We start from the raw sequence: 19,064 nt of genomic DNA on the forward strand, positions 1-19,064 counted from the left end.
CTTTATCCTTTCAAGTTTCACCCAAACCTAACCTAGAAAATAATTATTTATAAAATATCTAACTCATTCAAATCAGTTTGAGCGGGTATCCACTAGGTTCAGGTGAAACTATCGTTTCTATATGTTACCAAATATAACTAGATATAAATAATTGTATTAGGGTCTCATATATAATTATAGAATCTAGTCTTGCTTGACAAATTAACTAAAAAAACTGAGACATAGAGCCCGATCTATGTTAGGTTTCTAGTTAAACCATGCAAAAAAATAACTTGATAAAATTTAATTGGCTTGATTAAATTTCTCAATGATGACCCGAGTGAGTTAATATATAAAAAAACATTGTTATTTTAATAAAAATAATAGCTTGATTTGATTAAAAACTAAGAGTTGAATTCAATGATCTAAATGTTTTTCCTAGTTAATTTTTAAATCGAGGACAATGGTTGTTGGTGATTTAGGGAGCGTTTGGAAACGCGAGCTAACTTGTGTTTTCAAAAAAATTCAAAAATTTATTTTTTTGTTAAAAATTAATTTTTTTTATATGTTTCGAATCGTTTTGATGCGCTGATTTCAAAAATAATTTTTTTAAAATAAAAAAAATCATTTTAATGCATTTCAACAACACTTTAAAAAACAACTCAACCACACTCTCAAACAGACCCTTAGAAGGTGTTTGGAAGTGTGGTTGTGGTTGCTTTTGCAAATATTTTTCACTTGAAAAATATATCAAAATAATATATTTTTTATTTTTTTAAAATTATTTTTTACATCAATGCATTAAAATAATAATAAAAATTTAAAAATTTTCAATTTTTTTTTAAATATTTTTGAAAATATAGGGCTGGTCCAGGCAATAAATAAAGCTTCACGGTCTCATGGCGACATATAAAAAGCGAGCCCACGATTAGGTTTTTCCAAGTAGAGGGGAGAGAGAGGATTAGAAACGCAAGGCCACGCCACTCTCTCTCAACCAGTTTTTTTTTTTTTTCTTTACCCTCTTCCCTCTCTTTCTCATAACCCATCTAGGGTTTTAGCTCTTCGCTTCTCTCAAATCCCCCCCTCTCTCTCACTCACCTCACTCTTTTCTGTTTACTCTTTCAACATGAGCAACGACAAGGATAACTTCAACATGGCTGATCTCAGCGCCGGTGGTTACCAAAACCCTAATTCTTCCTCTCTGTCACTTTCCACTCTCTTTCGATTTTGATTTTCGTCACTATTGCTTTCGACTTCTTATAATAAAAGTTGTTTTGCGTTTTCTTTTTTGCCTGCAGCTCTTAATGACGAGGATCGAGCTGGCCTTGTTAATGCTCTCAAGGTTGTTTTGTAACTGACTTTGTACTTCTGTGTTGGCTTTTATTTTGTTGGGTTCCTTTTATGGTTCGACTATGGAGAATATGAAAAAAGGATATTTGATGTTTCTCTTCCTTAAGTAGCCACTCGTTAAATTTTATGTTTGTGATTGGTGGTTGGACTTTGATTAACCTCTATCTGGTCACTCTTTGACTATGCTTTCTTTTTCTTTTTCTTTTTGTCTCTCTCAATGTTGTTTCTGTTTTACTTTTCCTATTATGATTTAGGATATTGTAATGGCTGATTGGATGAAGTTTTTTTGCTCTTTGTCCAGAATAAGCTACAGAGTTTGACTGGACAGCACTCTGAATTGCTCGAGAACCTGTCTCCAACTGTTAGGAAGCGTGTTGAGGATCTCAGAGGGATCCAGGCATGTTCTTTTTGTTGTCAAACCTGATTTTATGTGGTGTAATTGAGAGCTGTGCTCTTCTAGCCTGTGGTTTATTGATTTTCTATATTTGTGTTTTGGCAGCTTGCAGTTTATTGATTTTGTTTTTGAGGTTGTGTTGTTTCTAAGTCTCTGTTATTGTTCCAGAAAGTTGCCATTGTGTGATAATGCAGTTTTTGTACTTTAGATTGCGTGAATTGGAATGTAAATAATCTTACCCATCAATCCAGCTTTGATATAGTTTCTTCTGATAGCTGTTCAGAATTAATTTTATATTGGAATGAAATTTATTGAATTAATTTTCATTTGTACGATGATTCACTTAAGTCAAATTTATGTGCTTGGAATAAAATTTGAAAAGATAGAATTATGTTGAAGTTACTGTGTGGAATTGAGTTATTTTTTCCCATATCATTACTCGTCTTTGATAATTCTATGCAAACAAGAAACGGAGGATGAGGTCAGCTTTGGGAGAATGTGTTGAGCTCTATTTCATTGAGGTTTCCAAACATGGTAATTGGACCGAATAGAATTTAATTGAGTTAAATTAAATACTTAAAACAGAACTTTTGGATGGTATATTTTAAGATTTTCTTTCTGTAAGATGGCAAGAATGCAGAGAGGTTTGATGACTAGCAGAAGTTGTACCATCTCGCAAAGGTTATTTTACTGTAAAGCTACCTTTGAGGTCGTGGATGGAAGAATTTTGAGGCAGCCCATCCCTTTTTAACAATTTTGCATGAAATTGCTACTTTCGAGACTTGAATTTGCCCTTGTGTTTGCTTCATTCTCAGTCTTTGGAAAATTGAATATGCTGCTTAGGAGGTGTTTGGAATTGTGGTGCAAGGTGCTTTTTGAAATAGCTTTTCGCTTGAAAATGTATCAAAATGAATTTTTTTTTTCAGATTTGTTTTTCATTTTTGACATCAGCATATCAAAACCATAAAAAACAACTAAAAAAAATCAATTTAATGCCTTTTCAAACCAAAAGCAATTTTGAAAAGCATCTGAAAGCAGAAGTTGTGCCAAACACCCCTTTATTTTGGGCAGTTGAGGAAAGTTTGTTAGCTGTGGTTTTTCTCTATTTCATGTCTTTGCATTAAATTACTTAATGTTCATCTTTGTTCTCATTCTTGCATGATTAACCGGTGGCTTTAGTCTTTTATTTATGAGGTTATTCAATGTTCAGAGTCAACATGATGAGTTAGAGGCAAAATTCTTTGAGGAGAGAGCAGCCCTTGAAGCGAAGTATCAGAAATTGTACCAACCATTATACACTAAGGTAAGATATACTTGGAGCCCATTATTGTTTTGTTCTAATACACTTGTCATCTAAATTATCCTATGAAAGGATGTTTTTAATTCTTCTTCTCTGCCAACTTACAGCGATATGAGATTGTGAATGGTGTTGCTGAATTTGAAACTAAAAATGAAGCGGCAATGGACCAAGAGGGTGAAAAGGCTGCTGAAGGTACTGGCATTCTGCTTATTTTTCATTGGTCATTTCTTTTACTGACAAGTATGTGTAGCTTGATATTTAAATACATCTGATGTAGAGAAAGGTGTTCCTGATTTTTGGCTTGTCGCAATGAAGAACAATGAAGTGCTAGCTGAGGAGGTTTGTGTTTTTTGTTTGCTTGTATCATGTCTTGATTTCAATGCTTCTGATGATATGGTTTCAATTATTTTTTATGGTACTGTCATCAGATTACTGAGCGTGATGAAGGAGCTCTCAAGTACCTTAAAGATATTAAGTGGCATAGGATAGAGGATCCCAAGGGATTTAAGCTTGAGTTTTTCTTTGATTCCAACCCTTATTTCAAGAACTATGTTTTGACAAAGACATACCACATGATTGATGAAGATGAGCCCATTCTTGAGAAAGCAATAGGGTAAGTTCTATTTTTCTATCTCATGATTATGCTGACAAGCTCTGACCATTTTTTTTGTTGTAATACCAACATTGGAGAAGGCTTGGTCTCGAACTGAAATAATTTTGTTACCTGGTGTGTTGTAGGACTGAGATTGAATGGTATCCAGGGAAATGCTTGACCCAGAAGCTTCTTAAGAAGAAGCCCAAGAAAGGATCAAAGAATGCCAAGCCAATTACCAAAACTGAAGAATGTGAAAGTTTTTTCAACTTCTTCAGTCCACCACAAGTTCCTGAGGATGATGAAGATATTGATGAAGATACAGTAATGACAAGTTTTATTACATCTATTGAAATGATTAATGATAACTCATTGCTTGTTTTTAATTCTGGTTGTTTTTTTTGTCATCTTCTTGAACAGGCTGAGGAACTTCAAAATCAGATGGAGCAAGATTATGACATTGGGTGAGGGTTTTTTTTTTTTCAACTATTCACTTCACGTCATGGACTGGGTTTCCAAGTGGCAATCAGCTAAACTTTATTTTTAAATGTTAAAGAGTCCCAAATCTGCTAGCCACGGTTTCCCTTTCTTTTTTACTTGAACTTTTTTCATACATGTCTATGATCAAGGTCAACCATTCGAGACAAGATCATCCCCCATGCTGTGTCATGGTTTACTGGGGAGGCAGTTCAGGGGGATGAGCTTGGATTGGATGATGATGATGGCGAGGATGATGATGAGGATGAGGAGGATGAGGATGAGGATGATATTGACGAGGATGAGGATGAGGAGGATGATGATGATATTGATGAGGATGAGGATGAGGTTGATGAAAGCAAGACCAAAAAGAAGGTTTGATTGTCTTGAAATTTGAGTTCACATTATATTGTTTTTCTCCTGTTCATCTGTTTGAAGTTTGGTACGATACTAATTTTTTCTTGTTATTTGGGCTGAAATTTTGCGGCAGTCATCTGCTGGGAACAAGGTATTGCTTCTATTCAATAGACTCTTTGGCTTTCGATTATGTCACTTTTCCAATTGCAAGTTAGGTGAATTTAACATATTTTTTCACCTATGATTTTACAGCAGAAAAGTGGAAAGGGACAAGCTGGGGATGGTCAGCAGGGTGAGCGGCCTCCAGAATGCAAGCAGCAGTGAAGTTTGATTGCTGCAGCATACTTGTCAAGTGTTGATGCCATGTTTGGAAGAGGAGATAGGAAGGGGCGTTGAATTTTTGGATGTTCATTCATTTCTTTTCTTTCTTTTTTTATCTTTTTTTTTTTCACTTTTACATTAGTATGCCATATTCTGAACGAATGGTCTGGACTTCTATTTATCCCCTGTTGGTTTGGAGGGGAATGTGGTGAAATAGGTTATAAGAGGTTTTTATGCTTTTGATTTTGTTTTCCTAGTGGGATTTCCTTCTACTATTAAATTAACTCTTCTCCCCTTGCTTTTATTTTCTGAATTTTGCAATTTGTTTGGTGCCTTTTCTCTTTAATCCATTATTGCGAGCCCTCTTCCCAGCCCAATGCCATTTTTTATGATAAATTATTAGATTGATGATAAATTATTTTTTATATTTTTTATTATATAATAAAAAAATTAAATTGATTAAGTGGAGTCTATAACCTGAATCGCGAGTTTGACGAGTAGATAAAATATTAATCGAAGAGTTAGATTGAGATTTTTTCGAACTTTATTTTATATGTTTTTTTTTTAACCAATTCCATCATTTAATGTGAGATTTTTATTGAATTTTATAATTTAATATTGAGTTGATGATAATTAATCTTGGTGTTCTCTATCATATAATAAAATAAAAAAATAATTTGACCTAGTGGATTCCATAACTCAGGTTGCAAGGTTAACAAACTAACTAAATATCAATCAAAAAGTTGGGTTGAGATTTTTCAAGTTTAACCGTTGTACCAAGTTTAATGACAATACCAAAAAAAATTAGCAATCTAAATGTGTTTTTTTTTTTTACAATTTAAGAAATTTGTGTCTAACCCGTAACGAAAGTGCAGGCAAATAAACTAGTCTCATCTGATCGATTTAGGGATTCGAGTATGATATTGCACTGTGTTGGCTTGAGCCTCTCCATTTTGCATTAGCTCTTAACGTGTCCCTTTAATGCAAGTACAAGATTAGTTTTTTTTTTTTTTTTTTACCCAATACAGCTTTTGGAGATGGGATAGTGTTCTTTTAGTTTGGATAGTGAAGTTTGAAAAAACTTTAAATTGAATTCGGTATTTCCACACCTAATATGATGGGTTTTGAAGGTATTTTTATTATGTTGGACCAGACTAGTCCATAAACTCCTGCCAAAACAAACTTCTTATCATAATAGAAGACCCTTTGATATTTAAATAAATCATATGAGGAAAATAATGTCAAGTGAAGAGGACTAAAATGAGAGCATGGGAGAGTTTATGTTGTGATTGTCATGTGTTGTTATATTTCATGTGGCCCCATGTGTTTATTATTACTCGGTGACCTAAGGTATTTATATACTTTGGTCACATGAAATTACCTCATGGAGCATGGAGTTGCAGACATACTGTGTAAGAGTGATCATGAAAAATAATTACCCTTATCGTGCAAGTAACTTGTAAAACAAGTCATCAGGTGTAATGGAAGTACTGGATATGGTAGTGTCGTACTGGCTATTGGTGAGAAAGATAGGCATCTATTGGCGAGACAAGCAAGCATTCATAGGTGACTGTGTGACATTATACTGACAAGGCGTGCACCCGTAACTTCTACAAGTGCATAAGTAGTTGTTTGGCACTTGAGCTCATTATTTTTTGTTCTTTTCCTTTCTTCCCCCTTCATTTGCATGTTGTTCGGAAAAATAACTTAGAGGATTGAAATGAAAATTTTTAGAAGAATTAAGGACTGAACTAAAGGAGAAGGGAAAATTGTCTAGCATGTCTATTATATGAGCTAGCACGCAGGACAACCTGTTGTCTTTAGAAGACGTATGTGGATTCTTCCCACCTTTGATGGTGGTGTTCTTTGGTGTCATTGGACTTATTCTTCAAGCTCTTTCTGGTGGTAGGGCACTTGTACATGGTATAGGTATAACGGTGCTTTAATGGCTTCTTCCTCTCTTTTTTTTCTTTTTTTTTCTCTCTCCTCATTGAAAAATAAGTCGATCTTATTTTTCCTTCATCTATTTGGTCTTTTTTCTTTTTTCTATTACTGTAGCTAGCCATTCTTCATTGGGCTATTGTAGCTAACTCTTCTCCCTTATTGGCCATGCTTTTTTATTCAATTAGGTAATTGGGCCTTTGGCCCAAACTAGAAGACCAGACAATAGTTGCCTGGTCTTTAGCTATTAGGCCTCTAGCCTAAATAGATTGACCGAACAATATTATTCGGTCTTTTTTAAAAAAAGTTGCTGGCCTTTTGGCCCATTTATTTTCATATTTAGTCTTTGAAATTATATGTAAATCTAATGACTCATGAATTTTTTCATCAAGCTTAACAATGTAGCATGTTACAACAACTAGGCACATAAAAGCATATGTTGTAAGAGTTGAGTCAAGATAGTATAGGACACAATACATTTCTTTAATTGCCCCTTTTTTAAAAAAAAAGATAGCTAAGAGAATGCTTATGAAAGTGGAGAACTTTCGGGTTACCATAACTAGTTTTAACATTTAAGCGGAATAAAGAGTTTATTTAGGCGGAGAAGACCACTTTCAAGTGAGGTAAAAAATGTTTTATGATCACAAAAGTCATAAGGATTGTGCAAATGACAATGAAGAATCAATGTAGAAATTTACATGATGAATGTTTATGGAGATCATTATAAAAGACATGAAGATTTCATTAGAGACATGAAGATTTCATTAGAATATTTTATTTAGAGAGATAAGAGATTTTGTTGGAGACATTAAGATTTTACTTGGAGACATGAAGATAAGCAATACCATTGAAAAAAAATATATACAAAGACTATTTGAATATAAAATATTCCTTTTTTAATTGAAAAGTTTAAAATATTTTTTTTTATCCCGGGTAGCACATTATAGGACACACCAACTTATTTTCTTTTTTGTTCAGGTTGCATTTCTTTCTTTACAAATTGTTGGAGGTAACCCTTGGTGATCAACCTTTTTATCTTTGTTTTAGGGCATAATATATCATGATAGTTGTTATGATGAAAGAAACAAATTTTATTAGGGTTTTGTGTGCTTACAATGTTTTTTTATGGGAGGCGGATATTGTATAAATTCCGTTGAAAGCCAACTCCTCGATGCAAGTGATGATCAAAGTTATAGTCACGAGCTCAAGAAACACTAGTTGATCAAGAATAGATTCATTTGTGTTGTTTTTAGATATATTAAGACTGCTAGAAAATCGATAATGTTTGGGGGATTCTGTTCTCTGTTGTTAGAATTGAAGGTGTCTTTGTCTGGTCAAGCTCTCTTATTCTACTCAAATAATGTTTTTCATTGCCTATTTCACTTTGAGGAGAGTTTGGTTAGGAAAAATGTATAGTTATTTCTATAGAGAATAGTTGTAAACTCTACTAATTAGGGCTTTAGTGGTAATAAGTTTGAGTAGATTTTCCACATTTATCATTTTCTTATTAAGCTTTTAAATATATGCTCTGGGCTATCATCTTCTCGTTATGTGATGACAAAGAGCTTAATTGTATTCTTTTTAGCTAATACATTTGCGTTGAAGTGAGATATGAGTTTGGCTCAGATATTGTTAAAGTCAAGGATAGAGTTAGGCTTTAAGCTATGGTGTCATGCCTGGGCAAATCATTAAAGTCAAGGATTTTACTTATATCATCATTGTTTTATATTACAAGCTCTAAGTTGTTTCATAAATAAAAGGTACAAGAGCAAGATTTGAAGGGAGATTAATCATGGTAATCATTCTTGTAGATAAGACTTATTGACGCTTTACTTTTAGATCTTTAAAGTTCAAGTATAAAGCATCCAATTTGAGAAAGCTCTTTATGGAAAAAAAACAACTTATTCAGAGGGTTAGAGTACAAGTGTTCCCATGTTTGCTTTCCTGTATGTTGTTCTACCTTATTTGTTCAGGAAAATAGAGTTGTCTACATGTACTTAGGGTGCATGCATTAGAGCTAGTTATTGTGTCACTCGTTTCTTGTGTAACAAGAAAAACTTTAGCTAACACTTTCATTTAATGTACGATTTGTTGAAAATCTAGAGGAGCTAGTGTACTTATTGTGAAAAGGTTGGTTACTCTCTCGTGTTTTAGCATTTCTAAGTTGTTAACTATAAAAAAAAACACTTTTAATGATGTAAGAAATGAGATTGAACTAGCTTTTATTTAGGTACGCATAGATAGTGTTACTAATGAAGTTGAAAAAACTTCAAATTGGTTTTTGACCTTTCTTCTACTGAGTTTTTTTAAACATGTAAACACAAAAAAATAATAATTTAAAAATCTTTATTCTTGTAATCCCTTGTATTAGTTACATTTTATTCTTCAATTTCTAAAACTTATTCACAATCAACTCACACTTGATTAATTATCCTAATTTAATTTTTTACCTATGATTTTTAATGTGTGTGACCCATTGAGTTTCTAATAAGGTGACTCAAATATAAATCATAATCCTATATAAACTAGGATTAAATATATTAAACAATTTAATTTATTATTAATTTAACATTTGATTGATTTATATTTGAAGATAAAGTGTACCTTCTAGCAACGTATCATGATCCCTCAAATATTAGAAAAGTCATATGTAGTTTGACTTAACCTTTTATTAAGCAGTTTCTTAATGTAGTTATTATTCATTCACCAAGAATATTTTGATTTAGATATTATAAAATGAAGTGTATATACTTTGTTGAATCATGCTTGTTCTTAACAATATAGTCGTTGATCCTTTAGGTAAATTTTAAAACTCTTTTTAAATCTCATTCCACTTTGCGTAAGGATTTCACAATCATTACTATTTGAGAATATGTGAAGAGTTTTTTCTAATTCACCTGGGGTGATGAACCATCTCTTGATTACTCAAATATCTTTATATAGTTCAAGTTATAATACCCAATATATGTTTGTTTGTTATTCTTGATTGATAATAATTTTAATAATAGTAGTAGTGATAATAATAATAATAGTTGTGATATTAATGGTAATAATTATAAAAATAGTAAAAATTGTATTACTGATGATAGTTTTTTATGCAAATATCGTCATCACGTGGTCACGTAACCTACAATAAAATTAGAAATCAATCCAAGAAAGCTGAATATCAGGTTTGAAACCCAAGTCAGAGGTAAACCTATACCTACAAACTAAAGGTATTGGAAAAAAAAACTTGGACCTAAAGATAACCTTATACTTAAGAACCCGAAGTATGTGAATGACGTCACAAAACTAGTTAATCTTTAATGAGTTGGTGTACAATCTTCGTCCCTACAAAAAAAGATTTTTTGCAACATGCAAAATAAAAGGAAAATTTTGTTTATTCAAATCATCATAGTTGCCGAAAATTACAGTCATAAAAGTAATATTAGTCCATTCTAAATAACCATAATGAACTTGTTTTGGGTTGCAAGTCAATGAGTCATATATAGTAACCTACTATTACATGTCTAGTACTGAAACAAACCCTAAAACAATGTTTAATAGGCCAAACCAAACCCAATTTAGAATAAAGTCCAAAGCTAATACTATTCAACACTAAAATAAATTAAAAAAAATCATAAAACAAATTCTTGCAAACTATGGATAATAGTTGTTGCCATAAATGTCTTCTTGTTTGATATGAAATCCTTGTAAAATATGTAAAGAAATAGTTGCCACACATGTGGTGGTGGTGGTAATGACGTCTCCTTATTTGACATGAAATCCTTATAAAATAGATAAATCAACAGTTGCCACATATGTGGTGATGATGGTGGCGATGCTAATAGCAGTAACAACAAGAATAATAATAATAATAATAATAATTCATCCTCAGCGTTAGATTTGTTGTGGATTGAATTTCACTATTGTTTCATCTATGATACTTCTGGTGATACGATCCAAGAAATTATTAAATAAGAAAATTCGGATTCTAGTGTAATTGTGCCTATTGTCCAGTTTTAAATCAACAATAATAATTCTCAATTTGACCATTGGATCAGGTTGAAAACTTACCTAGACTTTTCCAATATATTTTCTATGTTGGGGTAAAATTTCAGGTCAACCGGAGTTCAGGAAAGCTACAATTAATATAGCATGTTCTGACATATATCGCAAGACCTTCCCGAACTCTGATTGACTTGAAATTTTATCCCAATATAGAATAATATTCTGGAAAACTCTGGGTAAATTTTTAGCCATATCCAATTATCTTATTGAGCATTATAATTATTGTTGTAAAGCTCGACAATAACATAATTACGCTAAAATATGAATCTCCTTATTCAACCCTTTATTGGATCGAATCATCTGGTTTAATGACTCGAGTTATGAGTTTGAAAAGTTGATGTGGCCTAAAATTCTCTTTTTTTTTTCCTTATTATTATTTTTTTTTGCAATTCCATCGTTCAACATTAGTTTTTTAAATAAAAAAGGCTTTATGGTTTTCTTTAATTTCTTTTCTATCGAGTTAACTTGATCTCATAACCTAGGCCACGAGTTTTGCAGACTAATCCAATTACATACTTTTAATGGTTTTTTCTAGGTTATCATGCTTCTTTTTTTGTTTACTATCGTTGTCCAATTGTTTTTCATCAAATTAAAATAAAATGTACCTATTAAAGCTAGTGGGCATATAACTTAAGTCATTTATTTTTTATTTTTTTAAAGCCTGCTTCCGGTATTTAGACATTGTTTTTTTTTTTTTTTTGCAAAGAAAAATACAAACCAGCAACATAGCATGCATATCCATATCTAGTTATAATATAACCTAAAAGAGATAGAGGTTTTATTGTGGTTATTTTACTATTTATCCTCTCATATATCACTGTGAATTTCAACAGTTAATTCTTTTTAAAAATTTAATTTGGTCCTTAAACTTTATTTTGGATAATTGAGCTCTTTTGAACCCAAATTAGCATCCAATTGCATGTTTTATTTGGAGGGAAGGTTGAATTGAAAGATAAATGATTTAAATGAAAAGGGCGGGTAAAATAGATGGTTGCTTTGAAATTTATTTTAAAAATACACTTTACACCCCTATCTTTTTTAGCTATTAGGTAACCGGTCCTCCTAAATTTCAAAAATTCAATTTTGGTATCAAATTTTATTTTTTCTTTTTTCATTCCTTTTTTGGTAGAGGAGAGAGAGGGGTTACCGAATTCCGGTGTAGAGAGAGAAATTTTCCAATGGTGATGATTTCAGCCACTAAAATGATTAACTTTTGTATCAAATGACTCCATATGATAATGAGAGTAAAGATTAAATGTTTTTTTTTTTTTTACCTTGAAAGCACTTAAAAAACATATTTGAGCTTGAAAAGATTTTTTATTTTGAGTTTATTGTTTGTTTTTGGTTGAGTTTTTGTGTTTTTTGAGGCCATGAATTGGTTTAACAAGATTTCAAAGGTGTTTTCTAGGTGTTTTGGGTAAAACAAAATAGATTACAAATGGTTTCGGGGTGAAGAAAACAAGAACCCTGTTTTTCCGGCCACCTTAATAGTTGAAATCTAAGGAATTCTAGATGACGCGTTGACTGCAAAGACATAAGACACGTCATCTCTATTTTTTGTCCAAGAATGGGGCAAACAACATATGACGGACGACATGTCATGCACCCCATTAACTTAAAAAAAAAGTCAGTGCGTGTGGACTTTTCTTGGCAGGGCAAGTGCTTGGCCTCATTCTTTTTTTAAAAAAAAAAGTTAATTTTTTATTAATACCTTTTTATATGTTTTTTTTAATTTATATTTTAATTAATACCTCTTCTCTATGATTTATTTGGCTTTTTCATCATTTTTTAAATAGCAATTATTTTTCTAATTATATTCGGTGTGTTTAATTTCTTAAAAGGTTAATATGATTCACCTGTAATTTTTCTATATTTTATATAGATTAAATATTTAGTGTTTTATGATATTTTTAATATGTGTAGCTTTACATATTTTTTTTTCTTTTAGTTTAGCCAATAAATTTTGTGTGTGTCGATTTTTATTACAAATTGATTTTAATAAACAAATTCATTAAATACAACTAGTAAATGACCCGTCTTTTTTTTTTCAATGTTATCATGATCACTTTATATATATATATATATATATATATATATATATATATATATATATATATATATATTGCTATCATTGCTTCTTCTTCTTTTAATATGATTCAAATAAAGCCAACTTATTTAGTTGGTCGGGACAATAGCCCAGGTTATTGGATTTCTCTTTTTTTTTAAAAAAAAAAATGCTCTTGCAACACCTAAATATTTTACTGGAAAAATAAGACGGACCTGCAGTTTAGCGTGAATACCAGTCAAGTTCTAAACCAAAAGATAACAGATTCGATCAAATCAAATGTAAATTCCCAGCTAGAATTTTTCCAGGTTAGTAAAATATAAAAAAATTAACCCGATAATAAAATGGGTTAAATTAAATTAAAGAAACTTAAGCAAGGTAAATGGGGTGAACATAATGAAATGAAGAGTGAATATAATACTAAATTGTTTGAAAGAAAAACTTCACGAGGACAAAATATAATAGGTAATACCAATAAGAGTCAATATATAAATACAAAAAGGTGAGGATCAATGTGTATTTAACAAGAAGATGACACTATTGTTCTTCTTATTTCTTTTTTGATTATTTGTTATTTCAAAGTAAGAACAACTTCTATTGAGTTTGATCGTGGAAACTTAATATATTTAGATTTATTAGATGTTTTGAGTATTATGGACTTGGATGAATCCTTATGTATATGATGGTTGTATGAGTATATATTGTTAGAAACAAGTTTTGAAGCATGAATAAAGATTGTGTAAGTAGGAAATTATATGAATTTGAAGGAAAAAACTAATACCCCTTTCATAATGGTGCATTCGGCTATAGAGAGAAAGAAGATAAAAAATTTCCAGAATCAGAAATGGTCTATCCATTTTGAGAAATGATTAGACTGATTTAAGAAATGATCGGAGCATTTTTCAAAATCGTTATACCATTTTGGCTACTGTCCAGTTTTTGCATGATTTTGTATTTTGGTATTTTCTTAGTTTCCTTTGGTTCTTTTGGGTTTGCTTAAGGGAGATGAAAATTGTTTGATGTAATTTAGCATGATATGTATGTTTATCGATTATGACTGAAACACTTAATGTGAGGTTGAGGATCAAATTGTAAAAACAAAGAAATGGATATTTATACATGATGAGAATTTGGAATTTTCGATGCGATTAAATTGAGAATTCAAAATCTATATGGAGAATGAAATTGATCTTTATGGTGATGAGTAGCAAATGATATATTGATTCTACTAGTACAGGAGAGGCCGCAAGACTTTATCAATAGCAGGGGATCATTTCACGCGCTCAGATATTATGTGGGTGCTCGACACCTTAAAACTACAATATTAGTTAAATTATAATTGTAATTTTCTTTAGTTGTATCTTGATTTTTATTTGGAAAATATTAAAAAATTAGAGAAATTAATTCCCTGGTTAATGAGATTAATATCCTAGTTAATGAGCGATTATAGAAACTAATTCTCAAGTTAATGGTATTAATATTGTGGTTAGTGGGTAATTGAAGAAACAAATTCCATAGTTAATGAGATTAATGCCCTGGATAATGGATGATATGAGAAATTAATTTTCTAGTTAATAAGATTAGTACCTTGGTTAATGAGTGATTGTAGAAACTAATTCCTAGATTAATAAGATTAATGCTTTAGTTAATGGACAATTAGAGAAACTAATTCCTTGATTAATATGATTAGTACCCTGAATAATAGGCTATAGGAGAAACTAATTCCCTAGTTAATGAGCGATTGTAGAAACTTATTCTCAGGTTAATGAAATTAGTGTTCTAGTTAATGGACAATTAGAGAAACTAATCCTCTAATTAATGGGATTAGTACCCTGAATAGTGGATGATATGAGAAACTAATTCCCTAGTTAATGAGATTAGTGCCTTGGTTAATGGGTAATTGAAGAAACTAATTCTCTGGTGTGCCTTGGTTAATGGGTAATTGAAAAAACTAATTCTTTGGTCAATGAGAATAGTGCCCTGATTAATGGGCAATTAGAGAAACTAATTGATTTAGAAATATAATAAATGTCTGCTTGAGGCTAAAGATGATTTGGTATGTCCTTTAAATTTTGCTAATGACATTGATATGCAAAGATAAGGGTATATTAAGAAATTAATTATTTGATAAATGATTCTGCGAAATAATATTAAATTATTATTGAGTATAAAATTAATTGTATTAGGTATTAAATAAAGTTTTAGGTGGCTTGCAGCACGAGTAGTAGATTCATTAGTTTTTTTTTTGTTTAGTCAAATTGATAGTTTAGTGTAATTGAAGAAATTGTTAAACAATAGAATGAGGAAAATTAATGGTTACTAAAAAAGAAAAATATGTTTTTTTCTTAGGGCTGACTGAGAATAATGAAAGAATAGTTGAATTAATCATGTTTTTTAAGTTAGTATGGAGATTTCTTTCAAGATATGATATATTGTGTAATAAGAATATAAATGAACAAGGGAAGATAGAAATGAAAGTATGATGAAATGATTATATATGGTTAATTATTTAGATTTTTAGTAAGAAATTTAAATGATGAAGTTATATGTAAAATACAGCTAATTACGTTGGAAATTGAAATGGAACTTTGAGAATAAAAAATTAAACATAATAGTGACTTTTTATATTATTGAGTTTGTTAAGGGTTGTGCTGATCAATGTGAAAAAAATTGATTCGCAAGGGATATTTTGATAGCAGTGCCACTTACTCGAGTCGGAAGAGAAGCTTCTAACATAACAGGTAAGTGCCTAATAGCTCTATAGCTTTGTTATGTTATATTAATGTTGTTATTGGGAAATTTATTCATTTACTATGATATTATTGTATCAGTAAGTGCATAAAAGAATGATATATTAAAAAAGAGAAGAAAGGGAGCACTTGAAAGAAATAATTGATTAGCTACTCCTGAATGAAGGCTAATGATGTCAAAGGATTCTTAGCATCCGTATTAGAAAGGGACACAATTAAGGTATTCAAAAGAACCTAATTAGCTATTTTGGGTATTTAGATAACTAATAATGTCAATGGATTATATAGACATCGACATTTCCAATAAAACTTGATTAGCTGCTCCCAAAGGGAGTCTAATGATGTCAAAAGGTTTTCTTAACATCAATATTTTCAAATAATGAACTTAAAATACCTGGAGAGAGATTGATTAGTTATTCCGGACTAGGATAACTAATGATATCAATAGGGCTTATTGATATCAACATAAATTTCTAGTTCTAATTAGTCGATTCCGGGTAAGGGAGACTAATAATGTTGGTAAGATTATCAGCATCAGTAAGGTCTTAAATACAAAGAAAAAAAAGGAGGTTATAATGATTAAATAGAAATAAAACAAGGATGTATAACTGATAATTTAAAAGATGAAACACTATTACTTTTAATGCATTTTTATAATAATTATATTTGTCTTGTAGGGCCTTCTTAATTATACCAGTAGTCTTTTGTTTATTCTGTTTTATTATTATAGACTAGAAGTAATTAACAATACTCTAAATTGTGTGGGGGAATCACTGTTCCCCCACACCAAAATCACTTGAATTACAACAGTAATCCACAGTGCATTTTTTTTTTGTATTTTTTCATTTTTTTTTCAACTTTCCCTTTTTTTTTTCAATTTTCCTCTGTTTTTTTTTTGCATTTATTTTTTCTGTTTTTTTTCCAAAATTAGTTTTTTTTTATTTTACTTTTTAAATAATGAGTTGTTAAAAATTTCGCTTTGTAATTTTTTTCCTTTAAAATACTGTGGATTGTTGCAGTGTTTTCCTATATAATTTTTCTATTTTATTTTTTTATTTTTTAAAATTATATTTGTTGATTTTTCTAATATTGAGCTGGTTAAAAATTTCGCTTTGTAATTTTTTTCCTTTAAAATACTTTGGATTGCTACGGTGTTTTCCCACATAGTTTTTCTATTTTATTTTTTTATTTTTCAAAATTATATTTGTCGATTTTTTTAATATTAAGCTGATTAAGAATTTAGTTTTGTAATTTTTCTTCTTTAAAACATTGTTGATTGCTACAGTGTTTCTCCGCATGATTTTTTTTATGACACTAAATGGTGTGGGGAAATCACTGTTTCCCCACACCCAAAATCACTGTGGATTGTAATCCACAGTGCATTGCTTTTTCTTTTTTTTTTGCATTTTTTCATTTTTTTCCAACTTTCCCCTTTTTTATTTCTTTTTTTTTTTCAACTTTCCTCTGTTTTTTTTTTGCATTTATTTTTTTTTCAAAAATATATTTGTTGATTTTACTTTTTAAATATTGAGCTGGTTAAAAATTTCGCTTTGTAATTTTTTTCCTTTAAAATACTGTGGATTGCTGCGGTGTTTTCCCACATAGTTTCCCTATTTTATTTTTTTATTTTTCAAAATTATATTTGTCGATTTTTTTTTTAATATTGAGTTGATTAAGAATTTAGTTTTGTAATTTTTTTTCTTTAAAACATTGTTGATTGCTACAGTGTTTCTCCCCATGGTTTTTTTTTTATTTTCTCCGAAATTATCTTTTTTGATTTTATTTTTTTAATATTAAGCTGGTTAAAAATTACAGTTACAATATATGAGGAAAGCACTGTAACTTTCTTCGCAAATTACTGTGGATTGCTACAATGTTTTTTTTCCACATGGTTTTTTTTTTCTGTTTTGTTATGTTTTTCTCGAAAATTGTCTTTGTCAATTTTATTTTTTAAATATTAAGCTGGTTAAGAATTGCAATTACAAGTAAATACAAGTTTTTCCTCACAAAACACTATGGATTGATACAGTTTTTCCTCACATGGTGTTTTTCCAATTTCTTTTGTGTTTTTTTTTGTAATATTTTTTTTTCAGAATTATCTTCGTTGACTTTTTTTTTTCATATTGAGTTGGTTAGAATTTAACTTTGTAATAAAGTTTAATTATGTGGGGAAAACACTTTAGCTTTCCTCACAAAACATTGTGGATTGCTACAGTGTCTCTCCACATGATTTTTTTTTCTTATAATTTTTTTCCAAATTATCTTTGTCAATTTTATTTTTTAATATTGAGTTGTTTGAGAATTACAATTACAAGTCATTACAAATAAGGCTAAATCATATGGGGAAGCACTGTAGCTTTCATCATAAAACACTGTGAATTGCTACAGTGTTTCCAACATGATTTTTTCCCCTTTTTTGTGGTGTTTTTTTTTGTTATTTTTTTCTAAAATTATCTCTGTTGATGTTTTTTTAATATTGAGCTAATTAAGAATTTAGCTTTGTATTTTTTTTCTTTAAAACACTGTGAATTGTTGCAGTGTTTTTCCATATGATTTTTTTATGATTTTTTCCAAAATTATCTTTGTCGATTATTTTTTTTAATATTGAGTTGGTTAAGAATTATAATTACAATAAAGCTAAATCATATGAAGAAAGCATTGTAGTTTTTCTCACAAAACACTGTGGTGCTACAATATTTCTCTAAATGGTTTTTTATTTTATTTTATTGGGGAAAACACTGTAGTTTTCCTCACAAAACATTGTCAATTGCTACAACGTTTTTTCTCATGGGTTTTTTTCTCTCCAAAATTTTCTTTGTTGGTTTTTTTTTAATATTAAGTTGGTAGAGAATTTAGCTTTGTAATTTTTTTTGCTTTTTATTAATAGAAAAGCTAAATCATGTGGCGAAAGCACTGTATCTTTCTTCACAAAACACTGTAGATTGCTACAAATTATTTTGTTCAGTCTCTAAGTTTTTTATCACCAACACAACTTTTTTTTTCGTCATGAAATATTTGCTCCATCATATCTTTAGTTTCCATTACTTATCTAGCGCTGGTTCACAATTATAACATTATCAAGTGCATTTATTTTATAAACCCGCGGTAGCGCGCGGATATATCATCTCGTGTATTCTATTTTGAGATGGATTGTAATTTTATTTAATGAATTATAAACTCTATTTTTTTATGCATGATATAAACAAACAAATTATTAATATGATGCTTCTATGACTTGGATGATTATGTTTTAAATTTTATTTTTCTTAGGTTGCATAACTAGTTGTGAATATAATTATAAATGTTGAAGTGAAATGAAGAGTATTATTGATGTGGGGTAAGATCTAAGATGATTGGATCGTGTTTTAAAATTATATATAGAAATGCAACAGGATATAGCCGATAACTTAAAACTTTCAAGTATACGGAAAACTCTATCAAAATTTTAGTAGATTAAAAAAAATTTGGTTTGAATAAGCATAAATATG

The 19,064-nt window shown here is 30.1% G+C and overlaps 1 protein-coding gene across 2 annotated transcripts; it reads left to right on the plus strand.

The window, feature by feature from the left end:
* Window positions 1-910: 910 nt before the first annotated feature.
* Window positions 911-5,074, plus strand: LOC18107679 (nucleosome assembly protein 1;2). 2 transcript variants are annotated; one of them, XM_006371917.3, is made up of 12 exons: window positions 911-1,151; window positions 1,278-1,321; window positions 1,631-1,726; window positions 2,934-3,026; window positions 3,131-3,215; window positions 3,301-3,362; window positions 3,452-3,636; window positions 3,762-3,939; window positions 4,036-4,079; window positions 4,245-4,467; window positions 4,583-4,600; window positions 4,705-5,074. In XM_006371917.3, the coding sequence occupies exons 1-12, from the start codon at window positions 1,106-1,108 to the stop codon at window positions 4,771-4,773; spliced, it is 1,143 nt and encodes a 380-aa protein (XP_006371979.2). In that variant the 5' UTR covers window positions 911-1,105; the 3' UTR covers window positions 4,774-5,074. The 2 variants fall into 2 exon arrangements, with proteins under 2 accessions (XP_006371979.2, XP_006371980.2); XM_006371918.3 differs by having other exon boundaries at window positions 913-1,151; window positions 4,702-5,074.
* The last annotated feature ends 13,990 nt before the right edge of the window (window positions 5,075-19,064 follow it).

Source organism: Populus trichocarpa, chromosome 18 (assembly GCF_000002775.5).
Source record: "Populus trichocarpa isolate Nisqually-1 chromosome 18, P.trichocarpa_v4.1, whole genome shotgun sequence".
Lineage (NCBI taxonomy): Eukaryota > Viridiplantae > Streptophyta > Magnoliopsida > Malpighiales > Salicaceae > Populus > Populus trichocarpa.

Coding starts and splice junctions, on each gene's coding strand:
- LOC18107679 (XM_006371918.3), top strand. CDS start 1,106: ATGAGCAACGACAAGGATAACTTCAACATGGCTGATCTCAGCGCCG. Junction 3,027..3,130: donor ACCAACCATTATACACTAAG/GTAAGATATACT, acceptor GCCAACTTACAG/CGATATGAGATTGTGAATGG. Junction 4,080..4,244: donor GAGCAAGATTATGACATTGG/GTGAGGGTTTTT, acceptor TCTATGATCAAG/GTCAACCATTCGAGACAAGA.